At 51.7% G+C, this 21,122-nt stretch overlaps 1 protein-coding gene across 4 annotated transcripts in view; it reads left to right on the forward strand.

Annotated features, from left to right (window-relative positions):
* JAKMIP1 (janus kinase and microtubule interacting protein 1) overlaps positions 1–20,840 on the forward strand; it is a 174,796-nt gene extending 153,956 nt beyond the window's left edge. For all 4 annotated transcript variants that reach the window (XM_039468597.2, XM_074395872.1, XM_074395874.1 and 1 more), the window contains 6 exons: positions 2,253–2,321; positions 3,731–3,808; positions 7,558–7,761; positions 15,794–15,859; positions 19,239–19,314; positions 20,751–20,840. In XM_039468597.2, coding sequence (XP_039324531.1) covers positions 2,253–2,321; positions 3,731–3,808; positions 7,558–7,761; positions 15,794–15,859; positions 19,239–19,289 — 468 coding nt within the window. In that variant the 3' untranslated portion in view covers positions 19,290–19,314; positions 20,751–20,840. The remainder of the gene's footprint in view (positions 1–2,252; positions 2,322–3,730; positions 3,809–7,557; positions 7,762–15,793; positions 15,860–19,238; positions 19,315–20,750) is intronic.
* Positions 20,841–21,122: the final 282 nt, after the last annotated feature.

Below are 21,122 nucleotides of genomic sequence, written 5' to 3' on the forward strand. Positions count from 1 at the left end.
ACGCATCTTGTTTGAGCCATGTTTGAGGAAGTGCCGGCCACTGTGGCTGGCACAGGGTGCTGGGTGCTGCCACTGTGGCTGGCACCGGAGCCCGCACTGGGCCTGAGCTCACCATGACGTTGGGGAGGGAGCTCTCTGGCAGCAGCCGATCAGCTCCAGCCCTCTCTGCACAGTCAGTACACACCACACTCCATCCTCCTTCATTCTACAGAAGTTTATTAGGTACCTGCTGGTGTCAGGCCTGTGCCAGGCAAGGAAGTCCAACAGGAGGCAAGTGTGGGCCCCACCTTCAGAGGGGTAGTGGGGTTAGTGGGGACCAGACAACAGTGCCTGCCAGGTGAGTGCTGTGACCAGGCATTCACAAGATGACTGAGGTGGGCATCATGGAGGGGAGCTGACCCCATGGACTCCAGCAGAGTAGGCTTCCTGGAGGAGGTGACAGCTGGCTCAGGGCCTGAAGACTGAGTGATGCTAGCTCGATGAAAGTCTGAGGCTGAGGCTGGGACCAGGAGAGGTAGGGACAGCACATGGAAAGGCCCGGCGTGTTCGAGGATGACCAGGGCCCTGGATTTCAGCGGGGACGGGAGAGTGCTGAGTGAGGAGGCTGTGGGCGTTGCAGGGGCCACCCTATGCTTCGGACTTGCCAGTGTTGTCAGGAGTCAGGGGATGTCCTTGCAGGGCTCTGAGCAGAGCAGGGAGGTTCCATGAGCCGACGTGTGTCTTTTACGGAACTTGTTGGCTGCGGGGCAGAAAGGGATTTGGGGTGTGCGGGGTTCAGACATGAGCCCAGGGGCTGAAAGGGGAATGAGGGGGGGTCGATGATGGGGAGGGAGAGCTGTGGGTGGGTCTAAGAACCAGAGGCCGAATGAATATGTTGAAAGTGGAGGGAAGGAAAGAGGGGGCACTCTTCTGCATCAGGGGTCCTGGGAGGCCCTGGAGGGGCCTTGAGGCTTGGGAGTGGAGGGTGCAGGAGGCAACGGCACAGGACGTGGTGGGGCAGATCTGGGTGGGAGACATTTCAGGGAGGGTAGGGAAGGTGGATCCTGGGGGAGGGCAGAATAAGGGGGGGAAGGGTGAGGGCAGGGCTCCAGCACCTCACTAATGCAGGGTGGCCCAGTGGGTGACCAACTGCCGCCAGAGGAGTGCAAGGAAGCTAGGGGAGTCTGGGGTTGGGAAAGGGGGCACTCCGCAGCCAGGGTCTGCGGTCAGGAAAGGGGGCACTCTATAGCCAGGGCCTGGGGTTGGGAAGGGAGGCTTTCTGCAGCCAGAATCTGGGCTCAGGAAAGGGAGTGCTCCACAGCCGGAGTCTGGGGTCAGGAAAGTGGCACTCCATACCCGGTGCCTGGCTCAGGAGGCCATCTGATGGCCTTAGCAATGAGGAGGTCAGCAGTGACCTTCCGCAGCCCTCCCCCACAGGGTAATAACCCTATGCCAGCCTGGACTTCTTCCCATTTTAGGGACTCCTTGTAGAGACACATCCACATATGACATCTGCCTCTGTGCTCAGCCCCAGCCCAGACCCCAGAGGGAACGTGGACAGAGCTCCCACTCCCTTACCTGACGCTCAGCTGCATGCCTGGAGTTTTCACCAGTACCGTCCGTGCCTGTACCCTCATGTCCTGGCATGAACCCTGCTTTCATGCTCCTACACCCCTACCCTGTACGTGATTCCACCTCCTCTCGCATTGGACCAGGCACTCTAGGCTGGTCCAACTCATAGTTGCTGAAGGGATAAGCACAGTGGCTCTGGCATCCTGCAGGCTGGGTTCCAAATCTTCATTCTGCACCTGTGTGACCTTGGACAAGTTACTTAACTCAGCCTCCATGTCTTTACCTGCAAAATGGGGGTGACACAGCCTACTGTATGAGGTGGTCGTAAGAGGGTCAGATGAAGTCTTCCACGTGAAACATCAGCACAGAGCAGGCACTCAGTGACGTCGGCTGCACCATGCTCACTTCTGCTGCACACACTCCTAAGCGGTCCACACTCGGGTCCACTCAGGCTCTGAATGAAGCTTCCACACAGGTACATGTCACCCTCACACTTGTGACCTCCTGCACATACAGGCTGGACCACGCACACACAACCACACCATCCACAGGTGTAGACATGTGTGTGCAGTGACCTGACCCATTCCTGAGTACACCCTGAAGAAGCTCATCTATGAAATTCACAAGCCTGTGAAATTCCACAGCCCCTTGGGTTTTGACTCTCACTTTGCTGCACCCCTCCTGTCCCTACTGTTTTCTAGTGGCTGAAGCAAATAGAGGGGACTGAGGCCGCCCTGACCCAGAAGATGCTGGACCTGGAGAAGGAGAAGGTAAAAGATTTGACTGCCCGGGGGTGGAGGGAGAGGGTTCAAAGAGCTCAGAGAAGTCGATCTGCAGGAAGGCTTTGCATGTGCTTTCCTAATGATTTACATGCATTTCTCAATTTTGCTTTTGCCCCAGTGGTTGTTCTGAGTCATTATCACTCATTTACTTGCTCTTTCACATGCTCAATTATTCATTTAATACCTATTTTCAGAGCCTCTGCTGTGTCCCCAGGCTCTATGCCAGGATTAGAGGCTTAGTAATGAACAAGTAGGGGCCCTGCCACCAGGAACAGGCTCACAGGCCTGCAGGGTGGTGCATTCACGAGCTCACGTGAGTGCTGCACGAGGATGTTGGGAGAGCCATAGCCCAGACATGGAGATGCTGGCGCATGCGTGTGGAACACACAGATGGGGCTCAACTCTTTGCTGGCTATGACAGCTTGGGAAACTGGACTTTAGTTTTCTCATGGCTGAATGAGGAATTCCAGTCTGCTTTGCTGGGTTGTGGGATGAGAAACGCTAGATCCATAGCCAGTGCTGCACCGTGCGTGGCACGTTGGATACCTGATAAGTGGTAGTTATTCACATGGATGTATGGGGAGCCTGGGGAGGTCAGAGAAGTCTTCCCAGATGTGTTTCTTGAGTAGTCAAAGGCCAATTTGAGTTCTCCCAGGAGAAATGGAAAGGGGAGGAGGAGGAGGAAGGTAGTAGGACTAGTGTGGGCTGGGAGCAGGGTGTGGTGCGGAAAGAGCCCTGGGCTGGTGCCCGAAGGTCTGGGTTTCTACTCCCTCCTCTGCCACCTCTGAACTGTGCCATCTAAGGCAAGGCTCTGGTCCTCTCCAGCTGTCTCTTTCCTTGTCTATAAAAGGAAGTGGGTGCAGGAGATGAACTGTAACCCTGAAACTCACAGTCATAAACAGAGATTTGCACTCTGGAGAGATCATGCTGGCAGGGTCTTAGAGAGGGACGCGGGAGGCAGGGAGAAGAGTTCGCAGTGAGACCAGTCAGGCAGTGGGTGACGCAGGTCAGGCAGGAGGGAAGAGCCACATCTGAGCACCATGAAGACAGTCTTTGAGGGCCACTAGGACATGGCAGGAGAAACCCAGAAGGACTCCTGTGACTTGCACCTGGGTTTGAGGTGGGTCCCTGCATTACGATCAGGTACCCAAGACGAAGGGAAGCAGGAGGAATGGGGTAGTCTTGACGAAGGATCAGGCGTGGCTGTCAAGGGTGCCCAGGGTCCGTGAGGCTCCTGCTGGGCGATTCACGTGGGGGCAAGTGGGGAAGACCGTCAAGTCCCTTCTCATCTGAGTGACCCCAATTCGGTGAGACTGCCACTCTAGCAAACGGGCTCTGAAGCTGTCACGGATTCCTGTTCTGACGCTGGTCCCTGATGGCGCCTCCCTCTTTCTCAGGACCTGTTCAGCAGGCAGAAGGGCTACCTGGAAGAGGAGCTCGACTACCGGAAGCAAGCCCTTGACCAGGCTTACCTGGTAGGACCGGAAGTGGGTTTGACACTTTGGCTTCTTAGACTCCCCATTAGCGGCTGCTTTTTCCTTCGGGACTGAAACTGCATTTAGGACGCTCCCCAGGGCCAAACGCGAGTGATAAAAAGGCCATCTCCACCCTGCAGCTGGCACGATTGTACAGATCGTCACTTCTTCCAAATCAATTGTGATTTTCAAAAATATTCAGTCACTTTAATGGTTTTCTCAGACATGCTTCTTACATTCTAGTTATCGTTTGAGATGAATGGGAAGAAACTGTGTTTCTATGTTTGATTATACTTAAAGATTTAGACTTAAAGTCCCAAAGCAAGTTTTCCTGTAAATAGGAGAAAGAGGTAATCATAAAGGAACACGGAGGTAAAGCAATGAGATGATGCCAAGTGGCTTTCAGAACCGAAGGGATGAGGTATAAAGTCAGGTGTCATTTTGCGTTTGGGTCAAAATTGGCTCTGGGCGTCCTGGTGATAAAGTACAGTGGGATGCTGTTCAGGCTCCTTCGTCCTCACACTCAAAGCTGCCTACCCCTGGCACTGAGAGAAATTCTCCTTGGGGGTGGTGGGGAGCTGAGTATAAGGGATACTCGTCCCTGCAGGAGAGAGAATGCAGAGTTCAATGCCATTCCTTGTAGGAAGAAGCTAGTGTGTCACAAAGTCTTGAGCAAATCTGTGCCCAGATCACTTATAGTTCAAATCGTTTTAAAAAATGGTTTTGCACCTACAAAATGCAGATCCAATCACTAAGAAAATGACTTTAAAACCCGACTTCCCACAAGAGGCTCCAGGAAGACAGAGCAGGTAGCCTGGGCTCAGCTCAGATGGACAGGAGGTTCTAGGCCTGAAGGCAGTTCTGCTTGCTGTGGCCCTTGGCCCTTCGGTCAAGGCTGAGGCTTGAATCCCATGGGACTGGGAGCAGGAGACGAAGAAGATCGGGATGGACCAAGCCTTATCAACACAAAGCACTTCCCTCTGGGTTCTTGTTTCTGGGCACACGATGTTTCAGCAGTGTTGAGGGCTACTAACAAATGGAGACATTCTCATCTCTATCCTGGTCTGTCTCCTGCCTCTCTAATCTATTAGATTGTTCCTTGTTTTCTCCCAGGCTTGGTCCTTTTGAAAACACCCTGAAGGACGGGCCATCGCCATCACGCATCCCTGCTTTCCCTTAGCATTTCCCAAAAAACTCCAAGGAATGTGATGTTAAATGTCCAGAAACCGAGGGCCCCCAAAACACAGTGCGATGGAGTAAGTTGTAAAACTCTGGAGGACTTCGTGGAGTCTTAGTGTGCTAAAGGGTGGGTTAAGGCTCCGAGGGAATGCAAGTGAGTGGTGTACCAAGTTCACCGGATCATGGGACTTTTTTCAAGGGACATCTTGCAGATCTGGCATTTCCTAAAACACACTTCGGATCACCTTGGGGTCCACCCTTCCCCTAAGATTGGTCTAAGCACCAACTCAGCGAGGCCTGAGGGGCCCCTCAGAGTGCTGGCTCTGCAGAAGAGGCCCCTGCATGCTGCTTGTGCCACCTCATAGAAGCTAACTTTGCACTTGGAGCATCCAAAAGCCTGTGTGGGCCGTGTGCTCCCAGTGGCATTTCAGTCACATGGCTAGACGGGAGTTCCAACGTGCCCTAGTTTATCACGAACAGCCCGGAAGTGAAATGCTCTGAGAGAGTGGCAGGGCCATGTGTCCACACTGAAGCCAGGACTGCAGGTGCCAGATGCAGGCCTGTGTCCCTCTGTCACTGAGCTGAGCGAGGTGGGGTGGGCCCACAATGGGGTTTCCAGAATCTAGTGGTGCGTTTCCATCTGGAAACTGGCCGTGTGGGGCCTCCTGGGAGCTCGGCTGCTGAGTGGGGAGGGGGCGAGCCCGCAGGCACCAACCAGCAAGCTCTGCTCCGGGTGGAGCCCATCGGGGGACCCACAGCTCTGTGGGGAACAGATTCCAGCCTTCTGATTCCCCAGAGGCAACTGCTGGGGTGGGCAGAGGGGAAGGTGATCATCTGTTGGTTAAAATCAGTCTGGCCTGATGGGCCTGGATCCCAATAGGGAAAAGACAGAGGAGACTTGAGGAGCAGGTAGCCTGATGGCAGTGGAGGGTTACCGGGTTAACCTCTGTCTTGATGATGGAGGGTACCGGGTTAGCCTTTGTCTCGGTGACAGATGGCTGCTGGGTTAACCTCTGTCTCAGTGACAAACAGCTACTGGTTAACCTTTGTCTCGGTGACTGAGGGTTACTGGTTAACCTCTGTCTTGGTGAAGGAGGACTACTGGTTAACCTCTGTCGTGGTGAAGGAGGACTACTGGTTAAACTCTGCCTTAGTGAACGAGGGCTATTGGTTAACCTCTATCGTGGTGAAGGAGAGCTACTGGTTAAGCTCTGTCTTGGTGAAAAAGGGCTACTGGTTAACCTCTCTTTTGGCGAAGGAGGGCTACTGTTTAACTTCTGTCTTGGTGAAGGAGGGCTACTGGTTAACCTCTGTCGTGGTGAAGGAGGGCTACTGGTTAACCTCTGTCTTGGTGAAGGAGGGCTACTGTTTAACTTGTCTTGGTGAAGGAGGGCTACTGGTTAACTTCTGTCATGGTGAAGGAGGGCTACTGGTTAAGCTCTGTCTTGGTGAAGGAGGGCTACTGGTTAACTTCTGTCGTGGTGAAGGAGGGCTACTGTTTAACTTCTGTCTTGGTGAAGGAGGGCTACTGGTTAACTTCTGTCGTGGTGAAGGAGGGCTACTGGTTAACTTCTGTCGTGGTGAAGGAGGGCTACTGGTTAACCTCTGTCTTGGTGAAGGAGGGCTACTGGTTAACTTCTGTCGTGGTGAAGGAGGGCTACTGGTTAAGCTCTGTCACAGTGAAGGAGGGCTACTGTTTAACTTCTGTCGTGGTGAAGGAGGGCTACTGGTTAAGCTCTGTCACGGTGAAGGAGAGCTACCTGGTTAGCCTCTGCCTCAGTGGCACGTTTCTATTGAAACTCGTGGTTCCTCTATGCCACCTGCGGTTTCTTCAGGAGAGAAGTAGCTGTTCCTCAGTAAGGAATGTGGGGGGTATTTAGGGAGGCAGAAAAGGAGATAATTTTCTTTTGTCCCTGGACATTCCCATAAGATAGCTATGTTTAAGTGTCTTGCTGTGAAAAGGAGTAACATCCTGCAATGATGAAAACTCAGCTTTCACAAGGATCCCCAGTTAGTCACTAATGTCTCATTCAGTGTTGCCAACAAAGGGTGTCTTGCTTTTTTAGGGGGCTAGGGGCAACTAAAACATTACCACTGTTTGCTTTGGACTAGAGTTGCATTCTTGAGGCAGCTGAAAACCAGATGTGTGCAAATGCAGACATAGTTTCCCACTGTGCCCATCAGAAAAGGGCGGCTTTGTTCCCAAGGTGAGGAGAGTGAACTGGAAGCCCAGGATGAAATGAACCCTGGTGAACAGCCCGCTGTGTGAGCCACACGTTTTAAAGGAAGGCTGTCATTACGTTTTCTTCTTGCCATTGTCCCCTCTTGTGCATAGTGGGGGTGTCTGGGTTGAACAGAGTAAAAAGCACCCTGGATAATGTGTGCAGGGGTCGAGGTGCACCCTCACACCCTGCTCCCCCGGGGACTGCTTGCCCTGTGCTTGGCCCCTGCCAGTCACTCCTCCCTGCCCAAAGCCCCCCTCCCTGGCTCTGCTTCCACCAGCAGCCTCCTGGTGGTTCCCGTCCACCTCCTTGTGACCTTCCTCTGTCTGTGTCATCTGCACTGCTCAGAAAATCCAAGACCTGGAGGCCACACTGTACACGGCGCTGCAGCAGGAGCCGGGGCGGAGGGCCGGTGAGGCGCTGAGCGAGGGCCAGCGGGAGGACCTGCAGGCTGCTGTGGAGAAGGTGCGCAGGCAGATCCTCAGGCAGAGCCGGGAGTTCGACAGCCAGATCCTGCGGGAGCGCATGGAGCTGCTACAGCAGGCCCAGCAGGTAGGCGGCGACAGCTGCTGTGCCCACAGCTCCCCTGGCACCCCCATTGCCCTGTGTGCACCTTGACACCCTGATGAGCCCCTGGGTGCCCCAGGCTCGTTCCAGGTAGATTTGGTGGTAAAGTAAGTTTCTGAGAAGCAAGATTTCATCAATGCCCATCATAACTCCCTGTCACGGGGCAAGACGTGGGGCACTTGGGCATTCTGTGGAGCAAACGCTGAAATGTTCGTCCAAACCATAGTGCCTTCTCCCTCGGCCCTCTTCCTCCAGCATCTGCACGTGTTTCCAGGTCAGATGCTGGTAACCGGGAGGCATTGGCTGAACAGTTTGCTTTTCTGCGGGCTTTTGTGATGGCGGCTCATTTGAGGATTGGGCCTGGAAGGTGTATGGGTTGTAGGTCTGAGAACCTCAATGCCTTCCAAGGTTCAGTGTTGTTTGTGAGTTTCATGTGCTACTGAACACATGGGGAGCTGGGCTTCATGGCTCCTCAGTGACAATGAAGGGAAAGAAGCAGTGGCACGCAGAGCATTTGTTGGGTGCTCACTGTGTGGCTGGCAGTGGCTCCCTGCACTGCAGATCCCTCATCTCATGGACACTACAGGTGGCCATTATGATGTCCATTTTCCAGATGAGAGAACTGAGGCTCAGGGAGGTTAATTTATGTCCCTGGAGGTCACCCAGATAGTAAGGATCTAGAGTATCAGTGGAGGGATGCCACAGAAGGGAAAAAGAAGGAGGATGCAGGCGGGGCGGGGTGGGGGAGAGAGAGAGAGAGAGAGGGAAGTGGCTCATGCAACTGTAGATAAATGCTCAGCAAGTTCACAGTCTTCAAGGCAGGCCAGAGCCCCCAGGAAGAGTTGTAGTTCAAGCCTGAAGGCCGCCTGCTAGCAGCATGCTCTCCTCCTTGGGGAAGTCAGTGTTTCTCTCAAGGCATTCAGGTGATTGAATGAACCCCTCCCTGCCCACCAACCACCACATTATGGAGGCTCATCTGCTTTACTCAAAGTCTACTGACTTAGATGTTTATCTCATCTAAAAAAGGCCTCCACAGAAACATCTAGTTTTGTTTTTGTTTTTGTTTTTGAGATGGAGTCTTGCTCTCGCTCTGTTGCCCAGGCTGGAGTGCAGTGGTACAGTCTCACCTCACTACAACCTCTGCCTCCTGAGTCAAGTGATTCTCCTGCCTCAGCCTCCTGAGTAGCTGGGATTATAGGCGCCCACCACCACACCCAGCTAATTTTTGTATTTTTAGTAGAGATGGGGTTTCACCATGTTGGCCAAGCTGGTCTTGAACTCCTGACTTCCAGTGACCCATCCACTTTGGCCTCCCAAAGAGCTGAGATTATAGGCAGAAGCCACGGCATCTGGCAACATCTAGAATATTTGACCAAATATCTGGGTACCATGTCCTAGCCAAGTTAACATAAAATTGATCATCATCGCCATCAAAGGGAAAGGGCATTCAGGCAACAGAGCAGCATGGTGTGGGTCAGCTTAGGGCAGCAAAGAAGCTGAAAACACAGACACTGGGACCAGACGACCTGGCTCTGAACTCTGGCTCTCCCACTTAGATGTGTGGCCTTGGACAAATTACTTAACCTCTCTGGGCCTCAATGTCTTCCTCATGGGGATGATGACAATGCCTATCTCATTGGGCCATGGTGAGGTTTAGATAATTATGACTTGTAAAATGCTCTCAGTAAGTGCAGACCACTGTGGATTCTTGCGGAATGTTGACTGTGGGTGGAAATAGCAGGAGTGGATGGGGAGTTAGGAGCCAGGTGCTGAGTTCTGAGAGCACTGTGCCTTCATTTCAGGACTTGCTCACTGAGTGTGCAGCAGATAAAGGAATTGATTCTGTGTTCAGGAGATCCAGCTCAAAGAACAGAGCAACATTTGTGTGTTTGAGAAAAAAAAAAATCATTACTCCACTCGAGGATTCAAATCTCATGGAATGTGCTGCTTTTGGTGACCTGAACCTGAAATGCGTGATGGGTTAGAGAGCACGCCATAAAGACACAGGTCAATGCCACATTCCACTGTGACTCCTGGAAAAACCCCCCATGCTGCACATGCTGAAAAATGAACCCAGGATCTGGGTGATTTTTTTTAAAAGCCACAAAGCAAGCCATAGTGGTGTCTGCCTGCTGGGCAGTGGAGGACCAGCATCCCTTAAAGAAAAAAGTCATTTAAAATGCAAATGTTTTCTAGTGTTTATGTAAAATCACAGGGGACAAATCACTTCCTTTTACCAAACTGTGTAGTCAATTGCAGGGAGTAGCTTGAACAGTAGCTTAACCAGGGTTGGTATTGCTTTTCCTTTATCTTTGGATCATTTTCAAATTAGTTGAGAATTCTGCTGAAGGTAATTAGTAGACACTCCTTTCTCCCACTGAATACTGAAACTTCCCTGACCTCAGTTTTATTAAAATATAGTGATATGTACATATAAGCTGAAGTCACTACATTTATTTAACAATACATTGCTCTGAGGCTTTAATGAGATAAGGTATGCAAATCAATTCACCTGGTGCATGGTAGGTATTCAATGAAAGGAGAACTCTCTACTCTCTTTATGTCATAACGCATGGATGTCAATACCCAAGGTAGTGGCCTCCAGCCACTCCGTGTGGTTCGTGGACCAGGGACATTGGCATGATGCTGAGATCTGCTAGTAATACAGGATCTCAGGCCCCAATCCAGGCCTATGAAATCAGTTTCCACATTTAAGGAGATGCCATGATCATTTCTGTGCAACTTCCAGTTGTTAAACCTTCATCTTATAGATGCATGGCTGTGAGTTCTGGGGGTATGTAAGGGTCTTGTTACTTTTTTGGTTTAGTAAGAAAATACATTCTTATGCCTTCCCTTTCCGCTCACCGTGTCTCCCTCCTTTAGCACACAAGGCAGCAGAATCCAGGGAAAAGGTTCTACCTCCTCCCTGCTTTGAGTTCAGCTCCAGAACTGTCAGCAAGGCTTAACGTTTGGAGCCTCAGCTTCTTCATCTATACTATGGGTAGTTCTGAGCAGCTGCATCTTCGGGCATTGCCTTGAGGCTCCAGTGTGGTTCTGCAGGTGAAAACGCTTGGCCAAACTCTCCCAGTATAACTGACGATGCCATGATGTGTGCTGACTCTTGCTCCTCTTCCCTGAGGAGTGTTGCACGTGTGTCATAGAAACAGAAGCCCGGAGCCCTCAGCCAGCAGGCCACAGCCTTCATAAAAGAGGTGCAGATTTAGGAGCACATCTGTTTAACGGGATGCTTCCTTTAACAGGCCTTCCTGGAAGTGGGTGGTTGAGGTATGATTCCCAGGCAGAAGGGAGGCTTCCCGCCAGCCCGGGGACCACATGGTGCCGGGGAAATGCGATGCTGCTGCTTCCAGCTTCCATTCAACAACCATGTGTGGAGCGCCCACCCCGTGCCAGGCACAGTTTTGGCCCTTGAGAGTGGAACAGTGGGCAAAGTCCTGCTTCCATGGATAGGGTGTTCTATATTCTGGGGAGGGGAAACAAGCAAGACTCAAACAAATGCTGAGGATGTCAGAAACAGGCAGAGGCTGAAATGGTGCGAGGAGGTGAGCCGGGCAGCCACCTGGCAGAGAGAACAGCATGTACAAAGCCCCTGAGGTGGAAACCGTTTATCATGGTTGAGGAGAGGCTTTATGTTTTCAAAGGGCTGCAGGTGGCAAAAGTAGTACCCTGTTCATAGGATTTGACAGAGAATCCACCGCCCTGAAATAGTGGTTGTAGTGAGCATCATAAAAACACCTGTTGTAAACAGGCGTTTGGCTACCTAACTAAGTCTTTAACCCTGCTTAAATAGAGGGAATGATGAAGGCACAGAGGAAAAACAGCTGGATCAAGGTCCGCCAGCCATAAGCTGACCCTTTCAGGCCAGGCCTGTCCTGAGTCCACGACCAGAGCCCTGGTCTCTGCACCGCATGATTCCCTGAGGATTCACTATCCGTGCCTGTTTTTAAATTGTTTGCTAATTGCTATCATTCAATAGTTTCCAGAAATCTGGTATTTTCAGAAGAGTATTGCAAAACCTACATTTGTTTTCCAGAGGGAAGGAATTCAAACCTGTATTACAGTGATTTTGTTCCCCTCCAAGAATATAAAAATTAATGCTTTAAATTTATATATGGAAAGCTACGATGTAGCATTAGGAGCCATAGGCTCTCGGGTCAGACAGATTTTTATTCAAATCCTTCCCCTAGTTATGGTGTAACCTGAGGCAAGTTAGTTCACCTCTGTGAGCCTCAGTTTTCTTGTCTGTAGATTAAGTCAACGCACACATCTTAACGTGCTGTGGTCAATGGCGAATTTAAAGTGTTCACAAAGTAAGCACTCAGTGAATATCAGCTAACATTTCCTGCACTTGGCCATTCTAATTCAACCTGATCATTATCATGTCCTCTCTCACCTTCATGTTCACAATAATCCCTAACACTCATGGATTCATCACGGCAACACAACGTAGCACAACCCGGGGCTCTGGCAACACTCACCCACTTCTGATCGGGCCCAGGCACTGGCTGCCTGCTTCAACCACAGATGGTCCTTCCCGGTCTCCCAGTTTGCCGTGGACGTTACATTGTGTTTTGCCTGGAATCCAGCCCGTGGGGTGCACTGATGTCCCCTGCCCGGCCCCAGCTGAACTGGCATTTTCCAGCCCTGTTAACTAAGAGGAAAACAGGACGTGAAAACCTCCATTAGTGGATGGCGTCTTTCCCAACAGAATGATTCTGCACTTTTGCAAAGAGTTCTGCCTGAGTGAAGACTGGAGTGAAGGCGTTGGTGGAAATTCACTTTGTCCTGACCCTCACTGAGGGTTCAGTAGCACAGGTCTCACCTCCTAGCCACAGTTGACTTGCAGAGGCATCTGCTGGGACAATTCATGACAGCAATACCCTCTCTCCCTCTGCTGAAGCCTTCCTGACACACGGCACCACCACAGCACCTCCCCTGAGACCCTCACTGGCTCCCCAGTGCCCGAAGTACAAAGTCTGGGTTGCTCAGCCCGGCATTCTGAGCCCTGTCGCACCCATTCCGACCACCACAGCTGCATCATCCAGCTTGCTCAGAGCTGCCCCTGCTGCCCATCGTGCCACTGTGTTTTGTTTGTTTTGAGTTGTTCTAACATCCATGTACCAAGCACTGTGCTAGGTGCTGGGACAATATTCCAGCCCGGGAGACAGACTGGTGCTGAGCCACCCAGGCTGGAGTGCAGTTGCTCCCACACTCTGACGAGACACTGGCTGTTCCCTGAGAGTGAATATCAGGAAAGATTAGAGCAAGAGCCAGGTTCTCAGGCTGATTTTTTTGTTTTTCTGAGACAGAGTCTTGCTCTGTCACCCAGGCTGGAGTACAGTCGTGCAATCTCAGCTCACTGCAAACTCCACCTCCCAGATTCAAGCAATTCTCCTGCCTCAGCCTCCAGAGTAGCTAGGATTACAGGCACCCATTAATTTTTGTATTTTTAGTGCAGACAGGGTTTCACCATGTTGGCCAGGCTGGTCTTGAACTCCTGTCCTCCTGATCCACCCGCCTTGGCCTCCCAAAGTGCTGGGATTGTAGATATGAGCCACTGTGCTAGGCCTCTCAGGCTGATTTTTAAAGCTTAGAAGTTGTTTCTGGGGGATTCTCAGAAGAAGTTCTTTGGAATCTGTAAAGCTGGGCATTAGATTACAAAGCATTGCCCTTCAGATCCCATTTCACCCTCAGTGTCACGGGGTCCTACACAGATATTACAGTAGAGAGGTCCAGACACAGAGAGATTATGTCACTCACCCAGAGTCCAATAGCTGCTACATTTGGGGCCCAGAATTCAAGCCGGGGTGAGGCCACACACCCTACCTACGCTCAGACGCTCCTTGGCTGCCCTGCATGTGGGAGAGAGTAGAAAATTACCAACTTTTAAAAATAATTGATGGAGTGCTCAATACCAAGCTCTGCTCTAAACACTTGGTACAAATTTGCTGGTTAAATCCTTAGATGTGGGCAGCACCCATCTATAGATAAGGACACCAAGTCTCACAGAGGCAAAATAACCACCTGAGGTCACAGAGCTGAATCATCTTTTCTTCTGTCTCCTTCATGGAATCCATTCTGTTTGGCTGCCCCTGTGATCATCCGGGAATCAAAAGCTCATCGTTTCCCTGCTTAGAACCTGTCACTGGCTCCCCATGGCAACCCCAAATCTGTGAGCACCTCATCAGGACATGCACCATTCCAGAGCCTCTGCTCGCCACTCCCCACCAGACCCCTTGGCCTTCTGCACACACCGTTCCCTCCACCTGGAATTCCCTTCCCTTTTGTACATCTGGTGAACTATGATGGGTCCCTGCTGGGTTCCATGCCTCCTCCAGCCAATGGTTCAGTCCCTCACCCCTCACCCTCCTCACATCTATTTATTTATTTTTTGATATGGAGTCTTGTTGTGTCACCCAGGCTGGAGTGCAAATGGCACGATCTCGGCTCATAGCAATCTCTGCTTCCTGGGTTCAAGCAGTTCTCCTATCTCAGCCTCCCTTCAGACATGAACCACCATGCCCAGCTAATTTTCATATTTTTAGTGGAAACATTTCACCATGTTGGTCAGGCTGGTCTCGAACTCTTGACCTCAGGTGATCCACCTGCCTCGGGTTCCCAAAGAGCTGAGATTACAGGCCTGAGCCATCTTGCCCAGCTGCTCTTGGTTTTCTTGATGGCATTTGTATTCATCTGATGCCCTCTCTATTTATTTGTATGCCGCTATTATTTGAACCTTAAATGGACTACAAGGGGAGGGTCTTTGTCTTTCTCCCCAGGACTGAAACAGGCCCAGGCATATGGAGCCCTATTTACAGACACTAAATGTGCCCACAGTGGTGATTCTCAAAGCGGAGGCCCTGACCATCCACATCCTCATCACCAGGGACCTTGCTGGAGTGCAGCTTGCTGGAGTGCAGGTCCCACCCCTGTCGGGCAGAATCAGAAGCTCTGTGGGCAGGGCCTGGCAATCTGCATTTGAGCAGACAGGCTCTCTGGGTGATGCTGACACAGGCTGGAGAATCACTGCCCTACAGAATGCAAGAGGGCTCCTCTGGGCCTGAATAAAGCCTTTGGTGACCCCAGGTTTAATTTTTGCTGGCTGGACTCATCCACCCTTCTGCCTCCCAGCATCGTCTCAGTGCATGGGGTCTCTATCCAGTTCAAGGAGCGGCAGCCTGCTGGGCAGAGTTGTTCTGGGGTACCCACCTTGGTAGGGCCCTTGATGGGGCAGAAGCCCTTAAGGCACATGAAGAACTGGAAACGGGGGAGTTCACCAGATTCCCTCAGTGGAGACGCTGTGTGGGACTGGGAGGAATGATGGGCAAACCCCGTGGATAATTAATTCTGCAGGTACAGTGCCAAAGAGGGTGACCAGGGGACCGGTTTGCCCAAGACTGAGGGGTTTCCTGCAGTCACACCAGAAAGTCCTGGGCAAACGGGGTCTGTCAGTTACCCTGGTACCATGTGCTGAGTGGGGTTCTAAGGGGGAAGGGTGGATGCTGGCACAGTGGCTCCCACCAGCATGGCCTCCTCTCCCTCCCTCCCCCAGCCCCCAGGCTACGGCTACATAAATCTTGGACAAATACATGACTTGATGTCACATCCCAGCCATGCCCTTTATTAGCTGCTCAGGGAGTCTACATGTTTTGGTACAGTCTCGACGTTTTGTTTTTGAAAGATCCCCTCTTAAGAGTGTGTTCTGTGTAATTCTTCTAGAACAGGCACAAACCGTCATTAGTGGTAGAAGTCAGAAGAGAATTCCCTTCGCTGGGCTGGAATGGAGCCGGGGGGACCAGGGCCTCCTGGGAGCTGAGATGCTCTCTGTCTGGCTTTGGGTGGTGGTGACCTGGGCTTTTGCACGTATCAGAGCTCATCAGGCTGCCCATAGTGTTTGTATCCTTCACGGCTTCTGTGCTAGACCACAATAAAAAAATAAAAACGGAGGTTTTACACCCAGAAATGTACTTTTTCTGACACACGACCTGATGTATTTCAGAGAATCCGAGAACTGGAGGACAAGCTGGAGTTTCAGAAGCGGCACCTGAAAGAGCTGGAGGAAAAGGTGGGTGGCTGGCCTCAGACTGTCCCCAGGTTTCTTTCCACGAAATGTTAGTGCGGAGCCGTTTTATTTCATAACGTCCGAAGCATAGACTCTGTCTCCAGCCCTCCTTTCTCTGCCCTTCTCCCCCAAAATCAGCACCTCCAGGAAATCGGTACTTCCTCCAAATTCCTTTCTGGTGAAGAGATTTCCTTCTCAGTGGCTGTCAAAAATTCTGCACTCCAGGGCCAACCCTGTGTGTCTTTGTCATGAAAGACTTCCCTGAATCCCTCCCCTGCTGTCTCAGCAGGAAAGAGGTGGAGCAGGTTAAGCTGATGAGCTCTGTGGCATCCCTCTAACCCCAGACACAGGGTCTCTTCCATGGACTCATTCATTTTTAAATACCTTCTATGTACCCCAAACTAGTCACATGTTCCTGGAAGATGCAGCCTCTCCCATCCCAGAGGACATGAGGCTGGCCTCTCACTGGGTTTTTGGGTGTGTTCTACCAGCCCATTTACCATGACGCCCATTTTATGGGTGAGGAAACTGAGGCAGAGATAGATTAGGACACCTGTACATGGTCCCACAGCAAGAAAGGGAAAGCTAGAGTCTCCATGGACATCATAGCCACCCCCCTCCCCTCCATATGACATTGGTCAGGTCAGACACGTGAGTCCTGCTCAGGACACATGTGAAGCAGTTTTATCTTGGCATTACCCTTCATCTTCCCCTGATGGCTGTGACTCCTTGAGGACAGGGACCACGTGGTACTCATCTCTCCATTCAAGCCAGTTTTTGCCACGGGATAGGGCATCATCAAATGTGTGTGGATGAATAAGCAAATGATTATAGATGAATACCGAAAAACAATAATTGCACATTTAATGTCACAGAGGTAAGCTCAAGTGTGGGAACAAGACGGAGGACCGCTGAACCCATCCAGGAGGTCTGGGGGCCAGCACATCTGTGCCGGAACAGGGGTTCCCATCTGAATCTCACAGGCCGATGCGGATCAGCCCTGGGGAGAGGAGGCAGAAAGGGCATCTCTGGACTTCACGTGTCTGAGGCCAGTCTTCTGAGAGAGGAAGCTGACTCATTTCAGGGACAAACCAGGACAGAAGTCTCTGGAAGGCGGATTCTGGGGTGGTCCAAAAATGGGTTGACAGCCTTTCCAGTCCTGGAGGGAATCAAACCACGTGCCCAGAGAGACGGGACAGCTCTTAAGATTCCACCCACATTTTAGATGCTTCCTCTCCCTTCTCTCAGGAGAACCAGCCTCATGCAGATGAAATCACCTTCCCATCTCTGCTGGGGGTGTAGGGCCCTCCCGGCTCTTGCAAGAGGACTGGGGATCTGTGCACAGGGGCAGGGGCGGGCGCAGGGCTCGCCTGCTATTTCCCTGGTTGCACTCATGGGAATGCCAGTTTTAGGTGATTTCTAGAGTCCCCATCTGCCTGATGGCCACTCCCGCCAGCCTGCCAAGGATATTTTGAGAACCCAAGGGGGTCTCAAGAATAATTGAATTTAAGAATTTCTTCAAGGGTGGGCTGGCTTTGCAGACAGATGAGCCTGGGCTCTCCTCTGGTCTTACCCAAGTGGCCCCAGAAAGCCTAGGGAATTCACGCCTCTGCCCCAGGCCTTGGTGTTCTCATGTGCTGCTAGGAATGGCGCTCTGTCTCTGAGGGTGGATGTAGGGATGAAATTAGGTTGAGAATATGAAAGTCCTCAGCCCAGGCAAGGTAGACAGGCCGCCAGCACTGGTCCTTCCCGTCTCCCAGGTAGCTCTACCACTTCGGTTGGTAAAATAGGTCACAGAGCCGGATATGGTAGAGGAGAGGCTTAAAACCTGACCAAGGTCACCCTTGCTGATTAAAAAGTTATAAGTCAGGCAGAATGAGCACACATCTGAAAGAACACTCACTGCATCCTCAGCAGCGAGAGTACCTGGGCGATGTTCGAATCGTCTTTCTGGCTCTTCTTTGACCCTTTTCTCAAAGCCAGTGTTTGTGGACTGGTCTGTCTCCTTCTGCCACAGAAGGGAGATGTGGAGGCTGGCATGTGGAACAGGTGGGACTGACCAGGATGGATGCCCGATGAGGCCTGTAGGTCTGCGAACCTTCCAAGGTGCCTCACGCCACCTTCATTTCCTTACAGGCACTGAGGCCTGTGGCCGTGGAAATAGCTCCAGCCACCCCTCTCCCTGGCTCATTGGTCCCTTTGTCATGGCCCGAAACTCTTTTCTGCCACAGCCCACTGTATGGTCTTGATGAATCCTCCCCTCTCTGCAGCCTCAGCTTCCCCATGTGGAAGAGGAAGGGCTGGGTGTCTGCCAAGGCCCCTTCTACTTCTGACTTCCAGTGATCTTATACCTTGTTTAGAAGTTGATGGCTGTTAGTTTGGACTTTTCCAATAAATAATATCGGGAGATACTACCTTGTTTTGGTGGGGGAAACAAACTCAAGGACTATTTTCAAAAGCCCCAGTTGATGTTCAGATATGTTTCACCTAATGACTTGCAACTCCTTTTGAGCAAAGCAAGTCCTTAACAGGTTAAGAAAAAAAATTCTGCTTTTAAGGTGACCTGTGTAATTTTTTCTTCCATTAAGACCATTTTTTCCCTGATTATTTTATCTCCATAAGTAGACTAATCAAATGGCAATAAAGATTTTAAGTAGTGACTCCCTTGGAAGAAAGAGCGCTGGTAAAGATGATATAGGGCCAGGTGTCCAATCTTTTTACTTCCGTGGGCCACATTGGAAGAACTGTCTTGGGTGGCATGTAAATTACGCTAACACTAACAATAGCAGGTGAGCTAAGAATAATTGCCGAAAACATTTTCATAATGTGTTTTAAGAAAGTTTACAGATTTGTGTTGGGCCGCATTCAAAGCCGCCCTGGGCCACATGGGGCCTGCGGGGTGGAGGGTCAGACAAGCGTGGTGCAGGGGGAAGGGCGCTACTTGTCTGCAAGTTTGGCCTGGGCCACCCTGAGTGGAATTTACACATCACGTCTCCGTCTCTTGGTGGGAGCCCTGGACCATGACCATGGGCTGAGACTTCCTCTATTTATACCGGCCTGCCCAGGCTCTGCAGGAAGGCCACATCACAGCACCAGAGTCCTGTCCTGGTCCAGAGTGTAAATCTCCCCTGTCTGAGTTAACCGCACGTTTGGGGAGTGGGTCAGGATAGCCCACCCTGAGCGTGGAATGCCGCAGGATGCGTTTCCCAGGGGAGATCAGTTCCTAAAGCCCATTTACTTCCTGTTTCTCCTTCCAAACTCAACAACTCAGTGTCATAGTTCTTGCAAAATGCTGTCATTGAGTTCCATACTACATATCTTACATCTGTTTTCCTTTCTTTTTCCTCTCTTTTCCTCATTTTCTTTTGGTATTATTTTATAGTTTTTGTTCCTTTTTTTGTTTTTCTCACTAGCATTCATTCTGTGGCCTTGATGACTTCAGTGAGCCAAGAACTCGGGTTGGTATCCTTTCCTTTTCGCAGATGAAAATGATGATTTTCTAAAACGGGAGGATTCCTCCCCGTTCCTGACTGTCATGTTCCTTGAGAGATGAGGCACTGTGGAAGGTGGCCTTGTGGCGGATGCCTCAGCTCATAGGCCGGGGTCACCAGGGGAGACCCACCCCGAGGAGAGGGATCAGGAACGCTCACTGTGAACAAGCAACTCCTCAGTGGAGTTTCATCCACCAAGGGGGACTCTGTTTTATTCCAAAGGTTCTTTCCAGTCTGGCTTCAGTCCCTGGTACTCTCTGCTGCTGTATGGATCACTAGGTCCTCTATAGCAGGCGTCTCCAAACTTTTTACACAGGGGGCCAGTTCACTGTCCCTCAGACCGTTGGAGGGCCGCCATATACTGTGCTCCTCTCACTGACCACCAATGAAAGAGGTGCCCCTTCCTGAAGTGCGGCAGGGGGGCCGGATAAATGGCCTCAGGGGGCCGCATGCGGCCCGGGGTCCGTAGTTTGGGGACGCCTGCTCTATAGGATCCGGTGCTCTCTGCTGCTGTGTGGACCAGTGGGTCCTCTGTAGGATCCAGGGCCATTGGCTTCCACAGCTAAGGGCTGCAGGGGCAGAAGGTTGTGGGACAAGCGGCTCATGAACTCAGACTGTCACTTGCATGCAAAGTGCCCAGGGAGCCGGTGTAAGAACCCACCTAGCTCCCTGCCCCTCTCACCCGTCCTCTGCTGGGTTTTGACGCCTGTGCTGAGCTCAGAGACCTCCGGAACAAGGCCATCTCAGTATCTGGTCCTCCCCTGACCACTGAGCCCTGTGTGTCCCCAGGACCCAGCTCCCACCCTAGACACCTGGACCCACATTATCCCTGAGAGTGCCCATCTCAGGGCCAGGGGCGCCAGGACCTTTGGACTCTAGGGTTCTGTCCCTGAATCCAGCCCAGACCAAGGGCCCTCTGGGTTCTGGGGATAGCTGCAGCACCCACTAGCTACCTGGACCCCTTGGGCTGAGCTCTGAGGTCAGGGCCCTGCCTGATGTCCTCATGGGCATCCCTGAGGCTGACCGCAGTCCACAGGGCCTTTGGTCTGGTACCTTCTGTACCCAAGCGTCTGGGACAGTGCTGTGCACATGGCCAATATTCATTCAAGGTTTATGGACTGAGTAAAGAAGGATCTGAGGTCTTAGAGGACAACTGACGCTCAGTCAGATCCCCTCTGATCAGAGGTGGGGGTGGTCACAGGGGGTGGGTGGGTGTTGGGGATGGGGGATCTGATCCTGCTGCTGCCGCTTCTCCTGGGTTATTCATGGGGGAAGGTCCCTCAGGGCTCAGCTGGGGTGTTCAGGACAGCAGTGAGGGCAGGGAGCAGATCAAGCCAAGGGACCCTCCAGCCATTTTAACCCTTGGTTCTTGTGTCGTTTCAAATTATGATTTACTCTTGCAGGATAGAAAAAGAGTTTATGGAATAAACTGAGTCCCTATGGCAACCCCACCCCCACTCGAACCAAATTCAACAGCGAAACAAGCTATTCAAAGTCCAGAGACTGCAAACAGAATTTATGTATATTTGACAAAAGCTTTAAGGGGAAGCCTTTGGACGCATGGCTGGGTCCTGGCCAGCCCAAGCCGTAAGAACTCTGCAGGGATTTTGTCACATTCATGTCCCAGCTCTGGCACCTTCAAGAGCCCAAGGGGGCAGAGACCTAAATGCCAGGAAATTAAGTGCAATTACTAGAAACCAAGGGGTCGGCAGCCACCACACTGTCTGGGGACTGGCCCGAGTTCTCGTCCCCAAGCCAGATGCCTCCCCAGGCCG

Source organism: Saimiri boliviensis, chromosome 3 (assembly GCF_048565385.1).
Source record: "Saimiri boliviensis isolate mSaiBol1 chromosome 3, mSaiBol1.pri, whole genome shotgun sequence".
Taxonomy (NCBI): domain Eukaryota; kingdom Metazoa; phylum Chordata; class Mammalia; order Primates; family Cebidae; genus Saimiri; species Saimiri boliviensis.